This window comes from Diceros bicornis, chromosome 34 (assembly GCF_020826845.1).
Source record: "Diceros bicornis minor isolate mBicDic1 chromosome 34, mDicBic1.mat.cur, whole genome shotgun sequence".
NCBI lineage: Eukaryota > Metazoa > Chordata > Mammalia > Perissodactyla > Rhinocerotidae > Diceros > Diceros bicornis.
This window is the reverse complement of record NC_080773.1, coordinates 24,038,584-24,065,880: the sequence shown is the minus strand read 5'-3', so window position 1 is coordinate 24,065,880 and position 27,297 is coordinate 24,038,584. Positions and strand designations below refer to the sequence as shown.

The window sequence follows — 27,297 nt, the reverse complement described above, 5'->3', positions numbered from 1 at the left end:
AGAGGTGCAGGTGGAGGCAGTCCCAGGCCAGGGAGAAGAATGGGGACAAGACTGGAATGTTGGGGTCAGGTCCCTGACACCCCCATATTTTAAGGGCTGTGTTCTCTCTGGGAGAGGACAACAAGTGGAGTTTATCCGGGATTAGGGCATGCTGGGATGGAGATCAGAACCCCTGGGAGGTCTTAACCAGGGGAATCCCTTTCAAGTTTTGGGGTGACAGCACCCATAATGGAGAACCCAGGTATATTTTAGGCTGTCCTTGTGATTTGGGGCTATTTCCTTAGAATAAGGGCCTCCCTTTAGAATTCAGCTCCATCTTCATAAAAGTGCATTTCCTCGAGCTGGGGGTCTGGACCTCAGATGTGCGGGGAACATGGGCTCAGAACTGAGCTGTCCCCTCAGAATGGGAGGCCATGCCCCGGCACCAGGCTACCTTCTTAGAATCGGGGTCTTCCCTTTAAGGATGTGGAATTGGGGCGCTGGGGCTCGAGGGGGGAGAGGCTTGGGGGTGACGCTGCCTGACAAAGGGCCACCCCTACTGTGGAAGCCCGGTCCGCGTCACCTGGAGGCCCGCTCTTCCTTCCACCCACCCTCCCCTCTGAGTCCCTGGCGCCACCTCCGTCTTCCTTTGGGTCTGCTTTTTCCCGCCTTTTCATTTCTCCGCATCTGATTGGCTGCGCTCAAGTCCCGCCCCCTCTCTTTTCCCGCCTACTCGGGAGCTGACAGGGGCGGGGGCGTGGCCTCAGCGGACGTTGGGCCGCTCGCCGTTGGCGAGCTGCGCGCGTGAGCCCTGCCCTGCCCCGCCCCGCCCCGCCCCGCCCCCTTCCCTTTGAAGCACGCGGACAAGGAGACACTTCTGCAGCGCATGCGCTGAGCCCAAAGAAGGCCTGCGGCGGGGCCAGGCAGGCCGATTGCGCATGCGCGATGGAGACCGGGCGTTAGAAGAAAGAATGGACAGCGCTCAATGACCCAGACTTTGCGCATGCGTCTTACTGCTGCCTGAAGCCGAACCTCGGGGGCCCAGGACACCTTCCTGCACATGCGCAGGAGGCTCAATGACAGTCGAGCGTTGGCTAAGGTGAGGGAGACGGTGGAGGATTGCATGGCCGGGGGCGGGCGGCCCTGCATCCCTCCTTGCCTTTCCGAGCATCTCCTATGCTCCTAAGATCCGCCTCGCCGCTTTGGCCCCGCAGAAACCAGTTGTACCACTACAGGGTCTCTGGGCCCGCAAAACGCCCAGGACCTAAAACCTCTGACTCCTGCCTGGGACCCGAGCCAACTGAGCAGTGTGGGAGGGGAAGGGCAAGAGGGCTACGAAGCGGGCGAATGGACTCTGCGCCCTGCCTGGGGTAGCGACGGCCCCTGGAGGTTGGGACATGGAGGCGGAGAGGGCGCTTGTCCTCCAGATGACCTTTGACCCCTGCCCATTTCCCTCGTTCAGGCTCCCAGGAAAGGGTCTGGCCATGCTGCATATGACCCGGGGGGTCTGGGCATCCAGGGTGCGAGTATGGCCCCTGTTGCCCGCGCTCCTCGGGCACCCCCGGGCCTTGTCGTCGCTGGCGGTCAAGATGGGGGAGTACCGCAAGATGTGGAACCCCACGGAGCCCCGCGACTGGGCCCAGCAGTACCGCGAGCGGTTCATCCCGTTCTCCAAGGAGCAGCTGCTCCGCCTCCTGATACAGGTACCGCCCGTCCCGGGTCCAAGCGCCTGGGAACTACGACTCCCGGCAGGCCTCGCGGGGGCACAGCGCTACATGCTATAGAGGGCTGCCCTGGCGCCTCCTGGGAGTTGTAGTTCCCATTCTCTGTTCCCCGTTCCCAGGTGGGCGCGGAGTGAATTGGAATTCAGGGGGAAAACCTTTGAGATGCAGATGTGGCAGCAATTCCCGACTCTAGCTTGTTCTGGGGGCTTGAACAAGCATTCACTGGGGCATGGTTTTTCCCTCTGCAAAATGGGTATAGTAATCATCCTCATCATTTCTATTACTACTACCTAATAATAGTTTTTATACCTAGGAAGCTATAATCGTAATTATTATCACACTGTGTGAGCTCTTACTATACGGCACTGTGCTAAGCATTTTCCATGTATTATTGAATCATCCTAACAACCCGGTAAGAGAGATGCCACCATCATCCCCATTTTACAAACAAGGTAACTAAAGCAGGAGAGGATAGTGACTCACCCAAGGCTATGGTGTAGTGGCCCAGACTTGAAGCGAAGGGATCTGACTCCAGAGCAGGGCAGGGACTAGGGTGAGGCTAGTAGGCACTTGCTCAACTCTAAGAGCGAATGCTCCTTACATTTTACGCCTTAGGCGCCTCATTCACCTCACCCTAGTGGATAGCGCCCCAAAGCATAAGCTCTTACTCTACTGTCGTCGCCATACTAGTGAATGGGCTGCCCTGTGGCTTGGCGGTTAAGTGCGGGCGCTCCGTTGGCGGCCCAGGTTCGGATCCAGGCGCGCACCGACGCACCGCTTCTCCCGCTGGGCCGAGGCCGTGTCCCACATACAGCAACTAGAAGGATGTGCAACTATGACATACAGCTATCTACTGGGGCTTTGGGGGGGTGGGGGGAAGGGAGGAACCATACTTGTCATTATTGAAGATTATCATTCGTTCACTTAACAGTTATTTATTGAACACCTGCTGTATGTACTAAGTGCTGTGCTAGACTAGACACACACATAAATATATACACACATACAGAAACACACATGTATATATATGGACACACGCGATCGCATCCAACTCTCACCATTGCTCTCTAAGAAAGAGGGTGCGATCCTCTGTCGCTGATCACGAAGCACGCTCAGAGAGGTGAAGTATGTAATTTTTACTAATATCTCATTTATTGAGAAAGACATAATTGTTATGGTATTAGCTGGATGGGTGATATTGACTAGCTATAAGTAGTAGTGGAAGAAGCCATGTCACCAAGTCACCCAGGTCACCGAGTGGCTAAATGTGTGTGCTCTGGAGTCAGATAGGCCTGGAATGGAGTCTCAGCTTCTCTTTATACAGACGCCGTGGCCCTCAGCAAGTGACTTCCCTGAGCCTCAGTTTCCCCCTCTGAAAAATGGGGGTTATAATTCCATTAACCTCTTTGCACCTTCTGGAAGATGACAGCATGCCAGCAGACGGTGCCTGGCACACAGTAAGCAGTGTGTGGCTGCGTAAGTGTCACAGCAGGCACTTGAACCTCTAGCTCTTTTAGCCATCCGCTTTTCCCCATACTGGGCTACCTCAGTTTCTTGGTCAGTGAAATTGACCAAACCCCCTTTCCCCCAAACAAAGCAAAATTTTAAAGAGCCCAGAGCTCTGATTGTCTGTGCAGGCTGCCAGGGAAAGAATTCTTCCCTGTGAAAAAGGGGAAAGAGACCTAAAGAGAAGTTTTGCTTCCCGAGGTAACAGGAATTCCACTCCAGTCCCGCAGAGAAGGCGGCTTTGGAGGAGTTCTCGGCCCACGTGGACTTCTGCACCCTGTTCCACTATCACCACATCCTGGCCCAGCTGCAGGTGAGGATGAGCACGGGCCTTGTTTACTCGTCCATTCATCCAGCAAAAATTCTTTGAGCACCTTTGTGGAGCCTGGCCCTGTTCTGAGCACTGGGGATGCAACAGTGAACAGGACAGAGAAGCCACGCCCTCATGGAGCCGACATTCCCGTTGGGGAGACAATAAACAATTATAAAATATGATACCCAGGAGTGGTAAGTGCTATGAAGAACAATGAAGCAGAGATTGAGGCAGGATAGAGAGGGATGAGATGGGGGCCTGTTTTAGACAGGGTGATCCGGGAAGGCTTCCCTGAGGAGGTGACAGTGAGCTAAGACTTGAGTAAAGGGAGGGAACGAGCCTGCTGGATGTGTGGGGGAGGACATTGCAGGCAGAAGGAAAAGCAAGTGCAAAGGCCCTGGGGTGAGGGTGTTGGAGAAACATGGACCACTGTGGCTGGAGGGGAGTGAGCGAGGGAGAGAGGGCGGGAGATGAGGGCAGAGAGGGAATGGGGGCAAATTGTGCCTGGCCTCGTGGGCCCTGCTGAGGACTTTGCTTTTACACTGAGTGAGCTGGGAGCCACAGGAGGGCTGAGCAGAGCGAGGACATGAGCTGATTCAGGTATTAACAGGATCTTTCTGGCTGCCGTGGAGGGAACAGACTGTCAGAGGCAGAGAGATCTATTAAGGAGTCTATTATATTTTTCCAGGTGAGTGATAATGGCAGCTCTGACAAAAGTAATAGCCGTGGAAGTGGTGAAAATTGATCAGATGCTGGTAATGGTTGGAAGGCCTCAGCATTTGGCTGTGAGGGAAAGAGAGGAGTCAGTTTGTGCCTCCAATGGTTCTGGCCTGCCCCCCTGCAAGGATGGAGCTGCCATCTACTGAGATGCAGAAGACAGGGCAGGGGTGGGAGACAGATCTGTGGAGAAGGTCGAGAGCTCAGTTTTGGACTTAGAAATTTCAGCTGCCTGTCAGAGTAGAGAGATGGACTCGAATGTGGGGTCTGGAGGTCAAGGGAGGGGTCTGGGCTGAGAAGCACCCCTGGGAGGATCTAGATGGTACTAAATGGGACCATCAGGGGGATTAGCTGAGCCCTCGGGCATGCCAGCCTGGAGAGATCAGGAAGGGGTACTGGAACCAGTGAGGGGGACAGACAAGGAGCAGCCCGAGAGAGATCTGGAACCCCAGGACAGAGTGGTGTCCGGAAGCCAATTCTCAGCATCCTCCTCCTTGTCCTTCCAGGGTCCTGCCTGTGTTGGGGGTCCCCAAGACCCCTCTCAGATTCACTGATTTTCTAGAGGGACTCACAGAGCTCAGATAAACTGTGACGCTCACAGTAGTAGTTTATTACGGCAAAAGGAGAGCGAACAAAATCAGCAAAGGAAAAAGACGATGGGACAGAGTCCAGGAGAGACCTGGCAAGAGCCTCCAGCTGTCTCTCCCAGTAGAATCACACATACAGCACTTAATTCTCCCACCAATGACGAGTGACTGGGCACGGAGTGTCGCCCACTGGGGAAGCCCACCTGAGCCTTGGTGTCCAGGGTTTTTACTGGGAGTTGGTCACGGAGGCCTGGCTGGCTGCTGTGTGGCTGACTTTGGTCTCCAGCCCCTCCAGAGGTTGAGCTGATACTACGTGGCCCAGGGCCGCCACCGTCAATCACATTGTTACATAGACTATCCAGTGTGGCCTGAGGCCTCAGATAAACCTAGACATTCTTATCAGGCAGGACATGCCAAGGGCTTGGAGGTTCCCTCCCAGGAGCCAGTCAAGGGCCAGTCCTTTGAAATGTGCAGGGTTTGGACACCCCAGGCCTGCTGAGCCCACCCTGTACTGCACACTGCCACTGCCCTCCTCCAGCTGCCATCAGCCCCACTTGTAGAGGCAGAAACCGAGGCTCCACGAGGGCCCAGGATGTGCCCACGATTGCACAGTTCACTAGTGGCAGAGCCGGGATCTGAGCCCCTGTCCGCCGCCTGCAAGCTCTTCCCCGGGGTACCTGTGACCTCGGGAGGCAGGGTTTTTTTTTTTTAATTACTTAAAAATATTTAAATATATGGAAACATAGAATATTCAATGAAGATGCATATTCCCACTGAGGCAGGAGATTTTAAACTGAGGTGCTGAGTGGGGGGCGGGGGTGGGGTAGAAGCACCAGAGGTGGGTGAGAGACACTGGGTGACCGTTAGCTGATGACCTAAGTTCCTTGAGGAAGTGGCTTGGGACAGGAAAGTATTAGAATAGCTCCGTTCTGGTTTAAACACCAGCTTTGTTGTTCACCAGGCAGGTGACCTTGGACCAGGAGAGGTTACCTCTCCCCGCTCCTCCTTTCCTCTTTTCATTCATTCATTCACTGAATTCGCTCAGCGGATATTTGTGGAGCACCTACTGTGTCCCCTGAATTGTTCCAGGTCCCGGGACACGGCGGCGAGCCTGGCAGATGTGTGTAACTGCCTCATGGGGTCACGTTCTAGGGAGGGAGACAGACCCTCAACAAAGAAAAGAATCAAAATGGGTTAAGAGGTGCGAGGTACTCAGGATGGGGCTGCCAGATAAAGTACAGGACACCCCATTTGTTCCTGTCCTACTGCTAACAAATTACCATAAACCGGGTGGCTTAAAACAACAGAAATCTATTCTCTGAGTTCAGGAGGCCAGAATTCCGAAGTCAAGGTGTTGGCAGGGTTGGTTCCTTCTGGAGACTCCTAGCTTATGGCGGCAGGCCTTGGTGATCCTTGGCTTATGGAGTCATCACTCCAATCTCTGTCCCCATCCTCACATCGCCTTCCTCTCCGTGCCTCTGTGTGTCCTTTTCTGTCTCTTATAAGGACACTCTCATTGGATTTAGGGCCCCCCTAATCCAGGATGATCTCATCTCCATCCTTACCTTAATTACACCTGCAAAGGCCCTGTTTCCAAATCAGGTCATATTCTGAGGTTCCAAGGGGACATTAATTTTTAGGGCACACTATTCAACCCTCTACATCCAATTAAATTTGAATTTCAGATAAACTCTGAATAATGTTTTTAGTATTATTATGTCCCATGCAATACAGTCCTCATATATCACATGGGACAAACTTAAACTGAAAAATTACTTGTTGTTGATATGAAGATAAAATTTAACTTGTGTCTTGTATTTTTTAAAAGTTATTTTTGGATAAATCCGAGAACCCTAATTGAGGAGAAAAAGAAAGCAGGGGTGTTTTGTAGTTTTAGGTAGGGTAGTCAGGGAAGGCCTCCCTGAGGGGGTGACATTTGAGCAAAGGCCTGAAGGAGGTGAGAGCGAGCCATGTGGAGATCTGCGGGAACAGTAAGTGCAAAGGCCCTGAGGCAGGAGTGTGTAGGGTGTGTAGGAGGAACGGCAAGGATGCTGGTGGGACTAGAGCCAAGGGGAGAGGGCTGGAGATGAGGGCAGAGAGGGGATCAGGTCCAGATCCTGCAGGGCCTCGTGGGACACGGTGAGGATGTTGCTTTGACTCTGAGTGAGGTGGAAGCTACTAGAGGATTCTCAGAGGAGGGACGTGAGCTGACTTAGATTACAGCAGGCGCCCTCTGGCGGCAGCGTGGGGAACAGACTGGGGAGTGGGGCTGGAGGATGGGGGCAGGGAGACCATTGGGGAGGCCACAGCAACGGTCCAGAGGATGAGGGTAGCTCAGACGGGGGCGGGGGCGCGGAGGTGCGGGGGATTGGGGGGTGAGGGTTGGAGGTGGCGGTGAGAAGTGGTCAGATTCTGGAAATATAGTAAATGTGGTGCCATCAGGATTTGCTGATGGGTTGAATGTGTGAGAAAGAGACGGGTCCAGGATGACCCCAGGCCCGAGCACCGGGAAGGATGGGCTTGGCCTCTTCTGAGCTGGGAAGATAATGGAGGAGCAGGCCTGGGGGGGACTTTCAGGAGCCTAGTGCAGGATGTAGTGCATTTAAGAGGATGCCTGTGCATGCCCGTGGTGGGGCATCAAGAGGCCCGTGGGACATCTGCGTGGAAGCCTTGAGTAGGCTCTTGGCTGCGTGATCTGGAGCTCCAGAAAGATGTCCAGGCTGGAGACAGAAATCTGGGAGTCCTCAGTAGACAGATGGTGTTCGAGGTCCCCAAGGGACTACTCGAGGATAGAAAACGGCAGCAACGATCACCATGAAGACCCAATGACATCTGTCATTCCTTCAACAGATGTTTATGCAGAGCCCGGGGCCGGGTGCCGGGGCTTCATTGAGGGGCAAACCCAGGCCTGCACCCCGCCCTTGGGGAACTGAACTCGGGGGGTGGGAACAGCCGTGGTCAGACACTCTCCCCACTGAATGGACAAGTTTGGATTGTGACCTCGAGGGACACGGTCTGTGTGAGCGGATGGCAAAGCTGACTTTGGTTCCTGTACTGGAGTCTGTGTGCAAATTGGGAAAAGGCACCCCTTTCCCTAGCCTGGTGCTGTCTAATATGGTAGTCACCATTCACATGTGGCTGTTTAAATTTGAAATAATTGAAATTAAATAAAATTTTAAAATTCCATTCCTCGATTGTATTCACCATGTTTCGGTTGCTCGGTTGCCCCCTGTGACCAGTGGTAACCTATTGGATGGTGCAGATCTAGGTGTTTCCATCACTGCAGGAAGTTCTATTGGATAGTGCTGCTCTATATCCTTTATTTCCATCTCAAAGGGTGACTGTTGTGATAAATGTATAGGTCTACAGCATCTAGAATGGTGCTTCTTAGATCTGGCACCTTTGTGCAGTGCACACCATGCCCAACCACACAGGGTGGCCCTGCTCAGCCTAGGGAGCAGAGGAGGGCTCTTTAAGAGTGATAAAGGATCTGGAATATGATAGAAGAGTAGGACTTCAGTAGTGGAAGGGGAAAGAGGCAGGGAGAGGGGAAGGGAGAGTCTCCCAACAGCATGTGCAAAGTCCCTGTGCCTGGAGGAACTAAAGCCAGTGTGGCTGGTGTAGAGCCACCAAGGGGGAGTGTGGTGTCAGGCCCTGGCAGGCCTTGCAGGCCATAGTACAGAGCCTGGTCCTGCTTCCTGAGGGCAGTAGGAGCCTTGGAAGGATAACAGGAGATTGACATGCTTAGATGTGTAATTTCTGATAGACCACTTCCTGGCTGTGTGACCTTGGCCAGTTACTTAGCCTCTCTGTGCCTGAATTTCCACATCTATGAATGGGGATAACAATAGTACAATTCTCACATTGTAAGAATGTGTGTATAACATGCTTCAAACAGTGCCTGACACATAAGCATTATATAAATGTGTGCTATTATCATTTATTACTATTGATTGTTGTTATCGTTTGACAAAATCTTGGCTGCTCTGTAGAGAACAGATTGGCTGGGGAGGGGGCGCGAGGGGATTTGGGGAGACCATTGAGAAGGCTGTTGGACTTATCCAGGCAGGAGGAGGCGATGGTGCTGTGGATGCGGCAGGGCTGGTGGGGAGGGGAGAGCGGGGCGAAGTGGTGATCCGTTTGGAGGTGGAATGAGCAGGATTTATTGTGCGAGGGGCGGTAACGCAGGGGTCACCTGCGACATCCAGGTTCCTGGCTTGAAGCCCAGGGTGGATGTGAAGTGCCCAGAAGAGAATCTGGCTCTCAGCGGACTCTGATGGATGCAGATTGCTCTCTCCTCCAGCTCGGAGGTTCCCTCCCTCTCTAACTGCAGCTTAGTCCCAGGGACGGAATTTCTCAAGGTCACTCCGTGAGTCTGAGAAGGTGGCTAGAGAGACCTGCTCTGCCAGCCTGGGCTGAAGGACTCGGGCACAGGCCTCAGCTTTGGGCTCGAGTCCCGTCCTCGGCTGGCACACCCCAGCCCTGGGAGTTAGTTCAGAAGAGGATTTGCTAGGCCTGACTCTCCTGTATCACCCTCTCCCTGCACAGTTGTTTCTGAGGCCCTGGGCCTTCCCACCTCCAAGCCCTTGCCCAGGCTATTCCTCCCACGTGGGTTACCCTCCCGTCTTCTGCTAATTCAAAGTCGCACCTGGCCTAGACAAGCTGCTCCTTCAGCTCTGTGCCTCTCTTGAGAGACAGAGAATCGGGTTTATGGGCTTGTTTTATGGAGGGGTGAGTTCCCCCTGAGGCTTGCCGTATAGTCTGGGACAGGTCATATGTCACCCTGAAACTGAATCTCTCCACAAGCAAATAGGCTAGGCACCCGGAAGCTCACTCTTTCATTCATTCATTCATTCATTCAACAATATTTTGGAGGAAGAGTGATGGGTGCCTAAGATGGGGTGGGCAAGGCAGAAGCTAGTTTGTGAGGGACCTTGAAGTCGGGGAAACAATTCTAGTATTTATTCCAAATGCAGTGGGAAGCCGTTGGAGGATAGGGTGTGGAATATGTTTATAATCTACATAAGCTCTTTGGGACAGCGCCTGGAGAATGGTTTGGAAGTGGCGAGAGTAGCAGCAGGGAGAACAGAAGCCCAGTGCAGTTGTTTAGGTGAGAGGCGAAGGCGGCTGGGACGAGAAGGGAGCAGTGGAGATGGAGGGGGAGACGGATGCAAGAGCGATTTTGAGGTGTAGCCGGTGAACTTGCTAAAGGATAGGATATGGGGGTGAGGATAGGAAAGGAATCAGGATGCCTCCAAGGGTTCTGATCAGAGCATCTGAATGGATGGTGGTGCCATTCCTGAAAAGAGGAGACAGGATGGGGCAGGAAGAAATGAAGCGTTCTCCTTGGGCCATGACAAGAGATGCCGTTAGACACCCAACTGGAGATGTCAAAGAGAGAGTTGAATGTGAGAGTCTGACGCTCAGGGGAGAGGCCAGGGCTGGTGGGGGGGAATAGGTTTGGGAGAGGAAATCCAGAATGGCAGTTTTGTTGCAAGATGGGGATGGGAGGCTGTGATCTGTGGGCTCAACATGTTGGATTCGAGGTGACTGTGACATCCAGTAGAGAGTTTGTATTAGTTAGTGTAAAGGCTTAGCTGCTGTAACAAGCAGACCCCACACATGATGGTTTAAAGGGAGCAGAGGATTATTTCTCTCCCACTTAACAGTCCTGGGGTAGTGGGCCGGGGTGGACAGGCAGCTCTGTTCCACATGAGATTATTCTGGGACCTAGATTCCTTCCATCTTGTTGCCCTGCCATCCCTTAGGACATCGTCTTCATCTCTGTGGGGTCAAAACTGGGTCGTGGGTGAAACAGTGTTCTAAGCTGGCAGAAGAAGGGAGAGAGTGGAAGTTCAGGGGAGCAAGAAGTGAGGGGGAAGGTGTACCCATCACTTCCACTCACATTCTGTGGATGAAATCTTAATCATCTGGCCACACCTAGCCCCAAGGGAGGCTGGGAAATGTAGTCTTTCTGGGAAGCTCTATTACTGTGGCTATTAGGTCCAGAACTTGCAGAAGAGGTCTGAGCTGGAGAGGCGAGTTGCACAGAGATACACAGAGATGCGTGGAGTGGTGTTTAAAGACGTGGGAATGGCAAGGCCACTTAGGGCGAGCTTGAAGAGAGAGAAGGAGGAGTGCCAGAATCACGCCCTGGGGGACCCCGTCATTGAGAGGATGGGCCGGGAACGTCCTTCAGTGTGCCCACAATCCCCGTGCTGTGCCCTCGCTCATGTTTCCTCTCTCTGGCTCTCTCCTCAGGCCTTGTATGACCCCATTAACCCCGACCGGGAGACCCTCGACCAGCCTTTGCTTACGGACTCCCAGCGTCTGTCTAATGAGCAGGAGGTGCTTCAGGCTCTGGAGCCCCTGCTGGCCCAGGCCAACTTCTCCCTGCTCTCCGAGGACACCCTGGCCTACGCTCTGGTGGTCCACCACCCTCAGGATGAGGTCAAGGTGCCTGTCTTCCAGAGGGAACCAAAACTCCCAGGAGGCCTTGGGGCTGGGGTGGAGCCTTTGGGAGGCAGAGGCTGCTGGGAGTTGTAGTCCTGAACACAGGGCACTAGCCCATGTGGCGACTTCAGTGAATTAGAAAAAGGTGACTCTTTCCCGGGTCACTTTGTACACCTTAAACTTGCACAACGTTACACGTCAAATTTATTCAATTAAAAAATATAATGGAGTATCTTAAAATCAGTGGCATCTTAGATTCTAGGAAATATGGTAATAAAGATTACTGTGATGTGAATGGCGCCATCTTAGGTGGTATGCCCTTGTGCAATATACAACATGAACAACCACACATGGCTGCCCTGCCTAGACACTGGGTGATGATAAGCCTGGGGGAGGAGGGGGGGGGAATCAGTTGGGGAGGGGCATCTAATTCTGGTATCCTGGGCTCACACCCCAGCCCATGCTCAGCGGCTCTGCTTCCTTTGTCCCCCTTGGCAGGTGACAATAAATTTGGATCAGTATATCTACATGCAGTTCTGGGCCCTGGGCCAGCGAGTCGGGCAGATGCCCCGTAAATCCAGCGTGGGCTCCAAGCGTGGCTTCTTCACCAAGTCGCCCCCCGCGGACAGGTGAGGCAGCCCTTGTTCCCCAGCTGCAGCGAGAGGGAGCGAGGTTAGAATCAAGAGGGGACCGACAGGTCAGTGTCTGGATTTGGGTGTCTGGGCTCCGGGTGGGACGTCGAGAAAGGGGAGGAGTGAATCATCCAAATGCTGCCTTTTCTTCCCAAGGACAAGTAAGAACCACAATTCCCAAGGGAAGAGGAAGGGTAGGGACATTTCTTCCCATTTCCCAAACAAGGAAAACCAAGGCTCAGAGAGGGAAGGCCACATTGTGAAAAAGTGACACAGCCAGGATTCTGATGAACATCACATTTTTAACGAACTATTCAAATACGGAGTAGGGTCAGGAGAGCCAGATCTTCTCACAACCGGCCAGGGGGCCTGTAAATTACCCAATCTTTCTGGAAATCAGTTTACCAAATATGGTCATGAGTCCAAAAAACCAAACAAAGCAAAAACCTAACACAAAAAAACCCTCATATCCCTTAAACCAGTAATTCCACTTCCAGGGAATCTGTTCCAAGGAGATATTTATACTCGCAGACTGTGTGTTTATCTGTCTCTCGTGCTGGACTATAAGCGGCACAAAAGCAGTGATGGACTCATTGTGTTGTCTCTCCAGAGCTTCATAGCACTCCCTGGCACCCAGAAGACACTCTAAAATATACGTAGAATTTGAATTTGAAAATTAACTAAACAAAAGAATTTTATTTATCTCTCATTTATCAAGTACATAAAATCAGAAGCAACTTACGTGTCCAATAATAGGGGATTCCATTATTTAACTGATCCCCTATTGTTGGACATTTAGCTTATTGCTGACTTTCCTCCCACCACTGTTAAGCAGCTTTTAAAATGATCGTGTGGTCACAGAGCCAGAGAGAGTGTCCTGGGGTTGGAGGGGGCTTCCTGGGGCGGTCCTGACCACCCTCGCCTCTCTGTCTCTGCCCGTCAGGAGATACTTTAAGCGGGTGGTGCTAGCAGCCCGAACGAAGCGGGGGCACCTGGTGCTGAAGAGCTTCAAGGACACGCCACTGGAGGGCTTGGAGCAGCTGCTGCCCGAGCTGAAGGTGCGCACGCCCACCCTGCAGCGCGCCCTGCTCAACCTCACGCTGCTCGTCTCGGGCGTGGTCTTCTTCGTCAACGTGTGCATGGTGGTGCTCTCGGACCTCAAGGTGGCCACGTCCCTGCTGCTGTTGTTCTTTGCTCTCTTCATGGGCGTGCGGGCCTCCAAGGTAAGCGGGCCACTGGCCGTGCCTCCTGGGTCCCGGCTTCTTTGCGTTCAGCCAGAAGGTCGGGCCACCCTAGATCTTTGTTATTTCATGCATTACTCTGCTTCCTGCTGTACGTAATTCCTTCTCTCCTTTCCTTTCCTTTGTCATTCCTACTTTTTCTTCCCCCACCCCCCCTTCCTTCTTTCCTTTTCTACTCATTTCCTCAATACAACCTTGGGCAGGTGTCTTGATCTCTCGGTAGCTTCAGTTTCCTCATCTGGAAAATGGGGATAATAGTGAGACCCACCTGGTAGGGTTGTTGTGAGGATCAAATGGGGGAATCCATGAAGAGCACTGGGTGCAGGGCCTGGCATACAGTAGGTGCTACATAAGTGTTCACAGCCAGCCATTGAGTGCCTGCTTTGAGAGGTACTTCGAGATGTGGTGAAGGTTGTGGGTTTTAGAATCAGACTGCCTGGTTTGAATCTAGCTGTCTGTCTTCTAGCTGTGTGGCCTTGAGCAAGCCACTTAACCTCTCTGTGCCTCAGCTCCCGCATCTGGAGAGCGAGGATGACAATAGGACCTAACTCATAGGGTTGTTGTGGGGATTAAATGAGTTAACACACATCTGGTGCCGAGAACAGAGCCTGAGGTATACAGAAGGTACTATATGAGGGTTAGCCATTACCATTATTATTATTATTATAACTAGTTGTACTCTTGTTCCCTGAGTCCGGGCTTCCCCATCCTGGCCGGGTGTCATTATCACCAAGGGAGCTGTTTTATAAAAGCAGCCTCCTGAGCTCCAGCCCGAATGGACTGAATTGGAAACTCTGGGACTGGAGCCCAGGAAACTATTTTTAACAAGCTCCCTTCCTGATTCTGCATGTGAGTGCAAGCCTGCCTCATACAGTTGCGCAGGTTGTTCACCATCCAAGGATTCGTGGCCCAGGGGACGGGTTGGGGCTGGCGCCCCACTTGTGCTTTGTTTGATGACTCACGTGTTCTATCTTGAGGCGGAGTCAGCCGGAGGGGCTGCCTTTTACTGATTCTCCCCAGGGTTCGCACTCGCCCCAGGAGCGTGCACTGGCGTGGCGCTGGTTCATTGGTTTTCAAACTGTTTTCAGCCATCCCAACGGGCTCTTAGGAAGACTGGTAATAAATTCCATGGATAATAGCCAGGCTGTGCTACCCTGCTGGGTGTGGGGGGTAGTGATTCCTGCCTAGGACCAGGGGTCAGGCGGCATTTGAGGGAAGCTTTGCAAGGGGAGGATTGGGCCTGGTGGAGAAGGGCTGGACACGCATGGCTTAGGGGATCTCACAGGGCTGGGGTCTGGGGTGCAGGGTGGAGAAGTGAGGCCTAGAGGGAGGCAAGGGCCTCGAAAGCCAAGATAGGGGCACTGGCTTTATCCTCAGGGCAGCAGGAGCCATGGAGGAGTTGTAAGCATGGAGGGAGTGCAGCGACCACAGAGGACAGAGGGGAGGGGTGAGAACAAAGGCAGAGAGGCCGGTGAGGGGTGTTGAGCTGGTCTGGGGGTGACACGCAGACTCCTAGCCCAGGTGGACCATCTGTCCCACCTCGCAGTGGCCCCAGGGGGCTGCGGAGCCTCTTGGGCTCTGAAGGGCCGGTTTAAAACCCAGTTCACTAATTTAGTGCATCTATTAAACGTTTTCCTACGCCTGGGCTGAGCCTCCAGTCTTCAATGTGGGCCCTCCCCAGGCTCCCTCCCGCTGCCCCCTCCCTCCCTGTGCCCACTTGTTCCCTCCTGGGCGCCAACCACTCCCAGATCTCTGTCTCTACCGCAGGCTCCTCTCCCAGTCTCCAAACCTGCTCCCTGGACTTGCCCGAGCCCTTCCGGCACGCACCGCATCCCTGTCGAGCTCAGCATCCATCTTCCCCCAGGCTCCTTCTCCTCCCGAGTTCCTCGCTTGGGACAAGCACCCAGATCAGACCCAGGGAGGCCGATTTCACTGCAGGATGCACGTGCCTCTTTCTTCCTCCCCAAAGAGCTCCTCCACGTCTGTGGTTTCCACAAGCAGCTCCCCACCGTCTGCTGGATTGGGGTGCTCTGCGCTCAGCCTGGGGCGGCCAGCTGGGCCAGGCAGGGCGCAGCGTCTCCCTGACACCCGCTGCCCCTCCCGCTTCTCCATCTGTGGATGGCCCTGGTGCCCCCCACTCACTGGCTAGACCCCTGGAAGCTGCCCTCACCCTGACCCCCAATCTGTCAGTTTCCAGCCCCTCCTTCCTGCTCCCTGAGTCTCTGCGCCCATCTCCGCCCCTCTGTCTGGCCCCAGCTCAGACCCTCTTCCCAGCCTCCCATTCGGTTCCCTCCAGCCCATCCCCGAGGGCCCCCGAGCTGGCTCTGCTCCTCCCTTGCTCTCAGCCTGGCATCAGAGACTCTGTTTCCCCAGCCTCATCCGACACAATTCTATGCTTCTGCTCCACCAAAATATCCTGGCAGCACCTCCTCCTGCTCCCCCGCTCTGCTTCTCTTCCCTTCTCTGCCTTTGCACGTGCTGTTCCCTCTGACTGAAATGTCCTTTCCCCCTTATTGGGCTGGCCAATGCTGCTTACCCCTTACCCTCAGCTCAGAGGCTCCAGAAAGCCTTCCCAGACTTGTCGAGCTGGGCTGGTGCTCCTGTGGGCTCCCTCAGCCCAGCACAGAGCAGGCCAGTGGGTGGTCTGAGAAGAGCTGTCAGGAAGCTGGCACCCCAGAGGGAGAGGCACGGGCCACTGCCCTGTGAGCAGGGCAGGAGCAAGGTCAGCTCTGGGGCTGTGCAGGGACAGACTGGAGAGGGGAGACTGAGGCTGGGGGGGAGGCTGGGGCGATACAGTAGGCGGGTTGGAGAGGAGGGGACAGGGCAGACAGAGTCAGGGCAGGAGGATGGGCCAAGGAATGACAGGCTGGTGAGGAGGGCCGAGGATGGCGCCAGGGGTCTGGCCTGTGACTGGGTAGATGGTGGAGTGGCCCCAGACACGGACCCCAGGGGAGGAGTAAGGAGTGGCCTGGGGGGTTGGGTGAGGGGAGACCCTGCACAGGCCGTGGTGAGGAGTGAAGGGAATTTCCAGGTGGCAGGTGGTGAGCCCTCCTCAGGGAGAGGTCTGACTTCATCTGTGTGCCGTGTAATAGCATGACCCACTCATTTAACATATAAGAATTCAACTCCACAAGCTTGGCAGAAACAGACACAAAACCCAATGTGTTTTTCATACCAGATAGTCCCTAATGCATGCAATTCCTACATCTTGCCTTCAGCTGTAGAAATGGCAATTCGTTCCAACACAGGGACATAAACCAACTGTGCTGGGCTCGTAAAAAGAGAGTATAGTCTGCACACAGCCGTGTCATCAGTACTGTGCGGGCCTTTTCAGTGATTTCAGGGGTGTGCTGACTTCGGAAGCACTTCACCTTAGATCTGGGTGTAGGATGGGCAACACCCTATGGGCAGAAGATCCTTATATTTAACAGGCGGCACCCAGCACGGGGTGTGGATGACTATTCAATAGTAGCTAATGTTTAAATGCTTGTTATGGGCCAGGCCCTGTGCCAACTGTTTTATTAACCGTGACTTCCTGAGCCCTTCTGTCACCTGTCTCTGTTTACGGACAGTGCTACCCTAGGACTTAGGTCTTAGCCCAGGGCTCACAGCTGGTAGGGGGCAGAGTTGGGACTGGCTCTCAGGCCTTCAGGCTGCAGGACCCAGCAGCCTTGAGCTCATTTTGTGGCTGCATGAAGGAATCTGGGCCCCCAAAGGGCACCAGTGGGCTCCTGTTTCTCTCCTTAGGGACACCAAGGATGGGGAGAGGGGCCCAGGAGAGGAGGGGTCAAGGGTGGGGAAAGGGGCAGCCAATAGTTAGCTGGGGTTCAGACCTGTCCCTCCCTCCTTCTTCCCTCAGAGCAGCTCTATGAGTATTTGGTGTCTTTAGAAAGAGATCAGTATGATTTGCTCCCATGTAGCCAGCATCCAGCATCAACAATTAGCAATAATCAATCAGGTTTCACCTTGAAGACCCCCGCTGTCGCACCACTGGAGTATTTTGAAACAAATCCTAGACATCATCTGTAAATACTTTAGTATGTGTCTAAAAGATAAGGACTTAAAAAAAATCATTGTAACGAAACAGTTGCAAAGCAAAAACTCGTATCGTCTGGAAATCCTTGCACAAATCTATTAATATGTGGCTCTGAAGGGCAAACCAGTGCAGTGGCTGCTAACAACTGTTGGCGGCCTCGGAGTCCCCGGGGCGAACGCGTGTGTGTGTGTTAAAAGAATACAAATACCCGGGCCCCAGTCCTGGGGACCTGAACTGAAGGGGTCTGGAGAGGCCCCGAGTTCGCGGGAAGGACCGGGCCAGCGTGAGGGACTGACGGGTGTGTGTATGGGCGGGGGCGTGGGGTCCGAGCGTGGCCCTGCCCCTCCCGGGTCGCGGAGCTAAGCCCGCCGGGCCGCTGTCCCACCTGCAGATGTTCGGACAGCGGCGCAGCGCGCAGGCGCTGGAGCTGGCGCACATGCTCTACTACCGCAGCACGTCCAACAACTCGGAGCTGCTCAGCGCCCTGGCCCTGCGCGCGCAGGACGAGCACGCCAAGGAGGCGCTGCTGGCGCACAGCTTCCTGGCCCGGCGGCCCCAGGGCGCGCGCCGCCCGCCCGAAGGTAGGACGCGGCCCTGGGACCTCGCGCCAGGTTGCCCCGCCCCTCGAGGCCCCGCCCCGCCCATTGCAACCCCACCCGCAGAGTTCCCGCCCCTTTGAAGCCACGCCCAGAGAGGCCCCGTGCCCGTTCCTTTGCAGCCCGCTCCTAGAGTCCCCGCCCCTTTGCAACCCCGCCCAGAGAGCCTCGCCCCGTCTAGCTGCCGCCACGCCCTTAGAGTCCCCGCCCCTTTGCAGCCCCGCCCCTAGAGTCCCGGCCCTTTTGCAGCCCCGCCCAGAGAGGCCCCGCCCCATCCCTCTGTAGCCACACCCCTGGAGTCCCGGGACCTTTGCAGCTCCGCCCCTCGAGGCCCCGCCCAGCCCCTTTGCAACCCCGCCCCCGGATTCCCCCCCCCAGAGAGGCCCCGCCCCATCCCTCTGTAGCCACACCCCTGGAGTCCCGGGACCTTTGCAGCCCCGCCCCTCGAGGCCCCGCCCCGCCCCTTTGCAACCCCGCCCCCGGATTCCCCCCAGAGAGGCCCCGCCCCATCCCTCTGTAGCCACACCCCTGGAGTCCCGGGCACTTTGCAGCCCCGTCCCCGCCCCTTTGCAGCCCCGTCCAGAGAGGCCCCGCCCTGTCCCCTTGCAGCCCCGCCCCTAGAGTTCCTCCCCGGTCCTCTTGTATCCCGCAAGGCCCCGCCCCATCCCATCGCGGCCTGGCTCCGACTTGGCCCCACCTGGAACAGACTCCACCGTGTCCCTGCAGGATTGAGATTCCTCTCAGCCTCAAGTGGCCCTGCCCCAGAGAGACATCATCCCCTCGCTGCCCTAGCTCCCCAACTCCTAGCTCCCACTGGTGACCCTGGCCCTCAGCAGACGGGACCCCTGAACCCAGCTTCCCATCTTGGTGGACATGATCCTTCCCTGGTGTGACCTCCGTCGCCTAACCTTAACCTCCATAGGGGTCTTGGATCAGACTCTTTTTGTGGCATGCCCCCACTCCCCGCGCGCTCCGTCCTATACGTGAACCCAAACACTCCCTACAAGAGACCCTGGTCCCTTCCTGTGTAAGCCCCAGGTGGTCCCTTCCCTGGGGAGCCCCCACCCTTCCCTGAACTAGAGTCCCTGCCTTGTCCCCAGATGAGATCCCCAGAGCCGAGCCTCCTGGGCCTTGTCCCACTCCCCTCCTAGCCTCAAACTCAGACCCTCCCAGTCCTCCCTGCTCCCAGTTTGACCTCCTCACAACCCCTGCCTCTCCCCCTGCAGAGACCTCCCAGTGGCTGCAGTCGGAGGTGGAGAACTGGCTCCTGGCCCAGTCAGGCTGTGACGTGGCCTTCAACGGAACTCGGGCCCTGGCCCACCTGAAAGCCCTGACCCCCAGCGTGGGGATGTACCCGCCCCCGGGTTTCCCCAAACTAGACCCGCTGACTGCAGTCACTTCCGAGTCCCCCCAGGCCGCACCCAGCAGTGCTAACCCGTGACAGAAACCTCTCTGCCCAGCCCCGCCCAGCCACCTGGTTAGGAACTAAGCCCCGCCTCCTCCACGACAAGCTGTCAATCATGCTTTGCCACTTCCCAATTTCCACTTACTGTGCTCAGAGGCAATCACTTACGCTACACTGTATTCTTAAAGCCGCCCATCAAGGCAGCCTGCATTCGCTAGCCCCGCTCTCCTGTTGAACGGCCATCCAAGCTTTATGGCTCCGCTCCTATTCCATCTCTTAGTCCCACCCCCGCCATAAACATCCAAATGTGGTTTGGCTGAAAAGGGAGTGTCAGCCAATCGCAGCTGTTCAGCGCTGCAAACCACCAGCACAGTTTAGCTGTGCCCTCCGGGGGCTCCATATCGTTGGCTTTTTAGCCTGCTCCGGGCAAACTGCCCATCATGTTCACCAGGGCGGAGCCCCAGCCCACAGCCCATGAGAGCCGGTCAGCCCTGCTCTCTGGCAAACTGCCAATGACAGCTGCTGGGCGCCGTCCACTTTGGGCAGCCACTTGTCTCTGCATAGAAGCAACCAATCAGACTTTCTAAAGGAAACCTGATCTTTTTACCAATTGCCGCTACTGACAAGGCAGGCCATCTGGTCAACTGCTGAAGGGGCTGGGAGCCTTGTGCTAGGCGGAAAGCCGTGGGCCAGGAGGAACCCGAGACCATCCTCGCCCCAGGACTCCCTTCCACCCAGGCCCCAACAGCCTCAGGTGCCTTCCCCGCCAGGTTCCTCGCCCTTTCTACAGAAACTACCTCGGTCTGCATCTTCCCTCCACCAGTGGCCTGTGCAATATTTATTTGTCTATCAATTTCCCCCCTGCCCCCTCTCCCAAAGGAATAAATCATGTTTAATAAATCTGGATGAGCGGGTAGCTGCAGGGGTTGGAGAGAAGGCAGGCATCAGAATTCCGGAAGGAAGAGACTGTAGATTTGGGGGGATACATTTGAGTGTGTCCCAGGCAGAGAAAGCTGTAATCCTAAAGGGAGACTGGGTTCCTGGTTGGTGAAACAGACTGGCTCTGGGTCCCCGAAGAGGATCTTAGAAAGGACCTGATTCCTGAGGAGAGGCCCTGGTTTCCAAACAGACTGGATCTTCTGAACAGGGGAGATAGGACGGCCATGTGCAGTTGTGCAGAGTGTTCACTGCACAACGGCACACAGCCAGGCCTCCTCTCCTCCCCACGTGTGTCTTACCCAGATGTGGGTCTGAGTAAGCCTGGAGAAGGGCGGGGGGTGCCGTCTAATTTTTGCTAAGGTGTCATGTGAGGTAGAGGCAGCATTGGGGTGGGGGAGAGGAGAGAGGTTGGGTTCTAGTGAGGGAAGGAGACTGGGTTTTGAGAGGGAAATGAAAAACTGTCTTCCCAGAGGAAGGGTCAGAGAAAAAAGAGACCAAGGATCACATCCTGCCTGGTGCAAGGAAAGAGAAAACTGGAAACCCAGACTCCTAGTTCTTCCCCAGAAGTGCCTGAAGGTCTAGACTCAGGAGGAATCCTGAGTCTTGAGACTGGAGAGCCCAGGGCGTTGGGTCTGTGGAAGGGGAAAGGCGGCTGGGAGCACGGAGCTCCTGTGTCCCGGCTTAGAAGGGACTGGGGACCTGGAGCTGGACATTCTGGGGGCGGGGCTGCTGGTGGTGGGGGCTGTCCCAGGTTCAGGAGCAGCCTGGGTCCCTGGAGGAGGAAGGAAGGAGGCGAAGGCAGAACCGGCGGTTAAACGGTTTTATTTTCTGGAGGATGCACGGGGGCGGGGGCTTCGGGGTGAGGCAGAGGGGCCGGGAGCGCGCTGGGGCGGCCAGGAGACGCGGGGCCCTCACTCCCGCTTCCGCAGGTGGATGTAGATGACGCCGCTGGCCAGGGCGAGAGGGAAGGCCACCCAGGCCAGGGCAAAGCAGTAACCGAAATTGCCCCCCTGCGGGCGCTCCGCCAGGATCTCCTTCGCATGAATGGCGTAAATCAGCGCCCCGGAAAACACTGCCACGCCTGCGGGAAGGCGGGAACCAGTATCACGCAGGACCCGCGAGAAGACTGCATTTCTCAACAACCCATGGGGCAAAGAAGCCGCCGGAGGGCGAGCGGGCAGCACCAATGCCCAGTGGGAGTTGTGGTTTGCACCCCCAGCGCCGGGCAACCACGCTCCTTGCAGACTGGCCTTGGGCAGTTAATCTCTCTGGGTCCCATTTACTCAGCAATAAAATGGGACGATAATATCTGCTCACCCCTCCATTCATTCAAGGAAGATTTTTGAGTGCCTTTCTACAAGACAAGCCCGCAAATAGTGAATTAATAAAACAAGAGAGGGGCTTTGCAGGAATCTAGGAAGATAATGTTCCCCAAACTGATGACTATGATCAGCTTAGCCCTTTGCACCCGAAGTCAAAGGATTGAAAAGTACATTAAACTCCCTGAAGTGTCTGATACACAGTAGGTCCACCCGAAACAGCAGCTGGCTGCCATTATAAGACCACTACTATTATGACTCAGAGTTCTCTCTTGGGGTATTAGTTAGCCACCTACCAACCCCCCCCATCCCTGGGATCTAAATTATTTGTCCACACCACCTAACCCCATCCCTGACTCCTTGAAGCTCTAAGTGCCAGCTCCCCCATGACTCAGAGACACCACAAACCACCACTGAGTCCCTGAAAACTACAGCTCCCATAAGTCCCTTGGGCAGAAAGGTAGCCCATGGAGGCACCTCAGGTGCCAGATGTCCATTCCCAGGGCCCCCAGCATCCTGACAGCCCCCCTCCCCCGCCTTCCCTCCAATCCCTAGGGGAGAGTGCTCACTGGTGCAAAGCTGGCAGAGGCCAGTGGCATAGAAGAGCCCTCCTCGCCGCATGGTGTAGAGTTGGAACATGAACAGGATGAAGGACAGACAACAGAGGATGAGGGAAAGCACCATGAGGACCTGCACCGCCTTCAGCCAGCCTGCAGTGAGATAGAGGTGGAAGTCACAGCACGTCCAGAGTTCCAGCTCCACCTGCTTGCTCATTATTTGCCCCCCCAACCCGTCTCCCACGTAGAGCCCCACAACCTTAGATACTTAGGAGTATCACGTATATTGACCTTGATTCCCGTAACTGCTAAACTCCCTTATCAGTTCTAGAAGGTGCTTTGCAGATTCTTTAGGATTTTCTACAGAAATATATCCACTGGGAATAGAGACTTTTACTTCTTCCTTTCCCATCTTTATGCCTTTTATTTCTTTTTCTTGCCTTGTTGCATTGGCTACCTCCAGTGCAATGTTGAAGAGAGGTGTGAAAGTAGAAATTCTTGCTTTGCCCTTAGGAGAAAAGCATTTAATCTTTCACCTTCTTTCACTTAGAAATTTCGATGGATGCAGCTCTGCCCCTTTAAAGAACTCAGATGCATCCAACCCCACTCCTTTAGAACCTTAATGTGGTTCCAGCCCCACCTCCTTGGAACTTGGTCAAATTGGTCCCAACCATCCATTCAGAACACCAGTCCCATCTCCTTAGGACTCTGGAAACATAATTCTATCATCTAACAATCTTGGGAGCTTTCTCCCCATTCCTTAAACCTATAGCATGTGGCCTCCACTCCTTCTGAATCATGAGGGAGGGGGGCATTTGGCCCATCCTCTTTAGAACATGAGCTTTTTTCCCCCTATCATCCAGAGAGGTGGGTTGGTCATACATCAGCTCCACTCACTCAGCATTGGGACCCAGACCTTCCCACTCAGACCTTGGGGGGTTCCCAATCCTCGGTCCTGGGAGGAGACCTGGGGTTACCCCTCCCCTTTGCAGACCAGCCTCCCCGACACCCCTCACCCCTCACCGTTCTCGCTGACGTTACTGCAGGCCCAGGTTTTGTTGTCACTGTTCCACGTGCAGTCGTGCCAGAGGTTCAGGGACTCCTTCCCAGGGAGGGTCCACCAGGACTGGGATGGACAGAGAAACAAGGGCAGGAGTAGGGAAGGAAAGTGGGTGGGGTCAGGGAGACTGAAGGAAGGATTAGGAAAAGGGTGAGGTGCTGGGAAGGAGCTGAACTGGGGGAAAGCATGGATTTAGTAGGTAAGGGGGGGTTAGGGGACAGGGCAGAGTGGAGGCATCAGAGGTAGAGCTCAGAGGGGTAGATGCTAGGGAAAAGGGGCAGGGCCAGAGTGACTTGAAAGGAGAGGAGGGGTGTGGTGGCAGTCTGCAGGACAGCGGGAGGCCCTGCTGCTCTGCTCGAGTAGGCTTACCTTGTCCAAAGTGGCCACGAAAAGCAGGATGAGGATGAGGATGTGAAGGGCAGAGACCACCAGCAGGAGGAGCGACATGGCTGCAGTGGAAGCCTGGTATGGGGGACGTCAGGAGATAGTCATTTCAAGAGGTTGGCACAGGGGCAGGTGAGATGCCTGAATGCTGGTGGAGAAGGGGGCTGAGTCCAGACTCCTGGGTCTGAGGGAGGTGGAGGGTGGGGTCCAGACTCCAGGGTCTGAGGGGAGAGAAGGCTGGGGTCCAGATTCCTGGGTCTAGGGGGAGGGTGGGGTCCAGAATCCTGGGTCTGAGGGAGGAGGAGGCTGGGGTCCAGACTCTTGGGTCTGAGGGAGGAGGAGGCTGTGGTCCAGATTCCTGGGTCTAAGGGAGGAGGGGTTGGGGTCCTGGAATCCTGAATTTCCCTTGGGGGTTGGTGAGAGCCAGGGATGGACTCTGGGGTCCAGGAGTGAGTAGGACTAGTGAGGTGGTCCCCTTCTTCTCAGAGCCCTGTCCCTGGGCACGTATGGGCCATGATATGAAATTTCAAGTTGACACCCCTCCAGATTCATCAGAAGCTGGGGGCTGCCCTCAGAGACAGGCATCCTTGACTCACCCCACTCCTCTCCTGGGGCAGGGAGGAAGGGGGACCGGGTGAGTCATCCGGTGACTCATCCCACCCCCTGCCTTCAAGCACCAGGGAAACCCCAGCCCCTGGCTGTGCCCACGAGGTCCCCACCCAACCCTGCTGCCAGACTGGTGCCCTCTGGACATCTTGTAAGGAAAATGGACAAGATCTGTGTTGAGAGGAGATAGCCTGAGGAGAAAGAGCCAACCTCACATGACCTTTCAGTGTCCAGAAAGGGGGGGGCCTGGAGGTCCCCCAGACTTGGGGTGTTCTCATGCAAAGCCCTGATGTCAGACTTCAGGGAGAGTGGAGAGCCGGGGGAAAAAGTGCGGGAAGTTTTCGGGTGGAGCTGTGAACCCCAAAACCTTGCCGGGCTCCACCCCTTCCTGAATCCCCACCCCAAGTGCTACGAGATCACTTCTTAAATTACAGAGATTTCCATGGGGTGGAGAGTCGGGGAGTCTCTCCCAGCCTGGGGGTGACCGTCCCAAACTGTGTACTTCCAAGTAAATAAAGAAATCCCAGTCTGAATAACGGATTGGAAACTTACCGAGCAGCAGAAAAGTCAGAGTTGGAGTCTCGTCCCTCGCTCTGGCCTCCGTGCCCCGCCCTTCTCCTCCCTCCTTCCACCCTCTCGAGGCCCCCGCCTCCCTCCCCGCCTTCCTCCCTCCCTCCCTCCCTCGCTTGCTCGCTCTCCCCTCTGGCTCTCTCCCTCCTTCTCCCCTCCAATCCGGGAACCCTTTCTCTCTCTTTCTCTCTCTCTCTCCTTCTGCCTCTTGTCTCTCCCTCCTGTCCTCACTGCCTATACCTCCTCCTCTCTCTCTTGTCACACTCCTGGTTTCTCCTTCTCTGCTCCTCTCAATATATACCGACCCTTTTATACCCACCCTGACCCCACCCAGCTGAGGTCTGCAGCCAGAGGGAGGGCCCAGGCACTTGGTTCCTCCTTCTCTGGGCCCCCACCCGTTGCCTCCAGACAAGCATCTTCTCATCTCCCAGGGTTGAGAAGTCCTTGGAGCACGCCGGGTGGACCAGGGGCCCTGGGGTGGGGCAAGCGTCAGAGGGTGGGAGGGCCCGAATCTCAGGCCTCCGTTCTGGGTCGCATCCTGGGATCGGATGTCTGCTTTCCTTGATGGAGCTTAGGACTGGATACCCACAGGGATGGGAGTCTGGGGAGGAGGTCAGATTCCTGCCGTGTGCAGTGGGCTGGGGGCTGGTGGAGCTGGTGGAGCTGGCACCACAGTGGGGGTCAGAGGATGGGAATGGGGAAGAGTGAAACTCTGGAAGGCGGCAGGAAGTGGAGGTTGAGAGTCCCAGCGCTACCGTTTTCTGCCTGGGGGTCACCAATTATTTCACCTCTCTGAGCCCTGGTTTCCTAATCTGTGAGGTGGGTACAATAATACTAATAATACTGACAATATACTAATACAGATAATAATTCTGATACTTATTCTAAATGAATAAGGTCATACCAGTACACTAACACACCTAACACGTTCATCCCTTTCTTCATCAAATATTTATTGAACATCTATTTTGAACCAGGAGTTAATAATGAAGAAAACAAATGCGAGCCCTTCTGTTATTATGGAGTCTACCTTCCAGTTTAAGGGAGACAGACAATAAAGAGGAAACATATCACTGAAGCCGATAAATATCACAGAGTGCTAAGTGCTTTGAAGGAAATAAAATAGAGTGATGGAGGTAATGAGGCGAGGCGACTTTAAACAGGGTCATCAGGCGAGGCCTCTCTGAGGAGGTGACATCTGAGCCGAGACCTGAAGGAGACCTGAAGACAGGAGTCATTTGAATGCTGGGAGGAAGAGGAAGTGTAAAGGGCTTTGAGAACAAGCTCAGGTTGTTTGGGGAGCAGACAGAAGGGCCAATGTGGCTAGAACATAGGGAGCTAGAGGGAGGGGTAGGAAGGGAAATCAAAGAGAGCCCTTGAAGCCTAGAGGAGCCTGGATTTTATTCTAAGTGCGGTGGGAAGCCACTGGAGGTTTTAAACAGAAGTGCAATACTGGGGACTTAATGTTAAGTATGATGATGATGATTATTATGTATTCTTGGGATATTGAATTAGGGTGGGGGGTGACTACTATGTACGTGGGTCTCTTGGAAGAGTTGGCTGCTGGTGAAAAGTGAGGTGTCCAGTTGTCTGGGGTCCTGAAGTGGAATTGAGAGCTGGTGGACTGACATCCTGGGTTCCTGCAAAGGAAGAGAGCTGGATGATGGGATGTCTGGGTATCTGATGGGGCCGGAGCTAGGGGGAGGGAGAGTGGTTGGTCATCTGGGCTCCCTGAGGGGGTGAGGGATGGGCACTTCAGTGACTGGGTGGGTACTCGAGTGACCTGGAAGCTGGGTAACAGTATAGCACAGACTTTAGAGACACAGTGGCTGGATTCAAATCCAAGCTGCTTTACTCATTAGCTGTGATTTTGGGCAAGTTACTAATAACCTCTCTAGGCCTCAGTTTCTTTATTTGTAAAATAGGACTAAAAATAGTAAATACCTCATAGGGTGGTTCTAAGAGTAGTCCCCTGGCACAGCACTGTTGTATGTGCTAGTTACAGGAGGCATTGGGGCCCTGAGTGGATTCAGTACTGGGGGACCCCAGATCGAGGACTCTAGGACTTGGGGAAGGGGCAAATTCTTGGGTCCTTTGGGCTCCAAGGCTAAAAGGTTGGGAGTACAAAATGAGGGTCTCTGGGTTGGGAAATAAGTAGTCTCAAATTTAAGCCTTTGAGGACAGAGAGGCTCTGAGCTCAGAACCCCAAGGAAATCAGAAAGTCTGGGTCACTGGGAAAAATTAGGGCCTGGAGCGTCCTCTGCTCTTCCTGGGGTGCAGGCAAAGGGAACCGGACCTAGTCTTGGGAGGAACCTGGGAACCAGAAAAGAGGGAGACGGAAATTTGAGCGAGGGAGGTGGACAGGAGGCTAGGACTTTGAATCAAGTTCCCCGAGTGGAATGAACGCCAGACTTGCGTCTCCTGGGGATGTTCGGGAGTCCCCCATGCTAGGGCCCTGTGGAGGGGAAGAATCAGGGGACCCGGGAGCGGTGGCAGGATCTCCCCCTCCCGGGCCTCCAAGGCTACGAGCTGAGCTGAGCGCCCGCGGGCCGCTTCCTCCCACAGGAAACCGCAGGCGTCAGGCACACCCAGGCTGCAGGGAGCGGCGCCCACTGCCGGCCCGCTGCAGGGAGGCCCACGTGGGGAGCAGTCCCCCGCCCGGGGGGCGGGCCC

General features: G+C 55.0%; 2 protein-coding genes across 3 annotated transcripts; one reads left to right on the top strand and one right to left on the bottom strand.

Moving 5' to 3' along the window:
- Positions 1 to 887: 887 nt before the first annotated feature.
- On the top strand, positions 888 to 19,835 carry TMEM143 (transmembrane protein 143). Of its 2 annotated transcripts, XM_058529734.1 has the most exons (8): positions 888 to 1,078; positions 1,442 to 1,682; positions 3,418 to 3,522; positions 11,088 to 11,282; positions 11,778 to 11,908; positions 12,855 to 13,134; positions 17,580 to 17,769; positions 19,011 to 19,835. In XM_058529734.1, exons 1-8 carry the CDS (start codon positions 1,056 to 1,058, stop codon positions 19,223 to 19,225), a joined length of 1,380 nt encoding a protein of 459 aa, XP_058385717.1. In that variant the 5' UTR covers positions 888 to 1,055; the 3' UTR covers positions 19,226 to 19,835. The 2 variants fall into 2 exon arrangements, with proteins under 2 accessions (XP_058385717.1, XP_058385716.1); XM_058529733.1 differs by lacking the exon at positions 888 to 1,078 and having other exon boundaries at positions 1,104 to 1,682.
- A 1,099-nt stretch (positions 19,836 to 20,934) lies between these two features.
- Positions 20,935 to 24,712, bottom strand: EMP3 (epithelial membrane protein 3). The gene is made up of 5 exons (XM_058529738.1): positions 24,607 to 24,712; positions 23,434 to 23,526; positions 23,028 to 23,130; positions 22,017 to 22,157; positions 20,935 to 21,209 (listed from the first exon to the last, which is right to left on the bottom strand). Exons 2-5 carry the CDS (start codon positions 23,509 to 23,511, stop codon positions 21,040 to 21,042), a joined length of 492 nt encoding a protein of 163 aa, XP_058385721.1. The 5' UTR covers positions 23,512 to 23,526; positions 24,607 to 24,712; the 3' UTR covers positions 20,935 to 21,039.
- Positions 24,713 to 27,297: the final 2,585 nt, after the last annotated feature.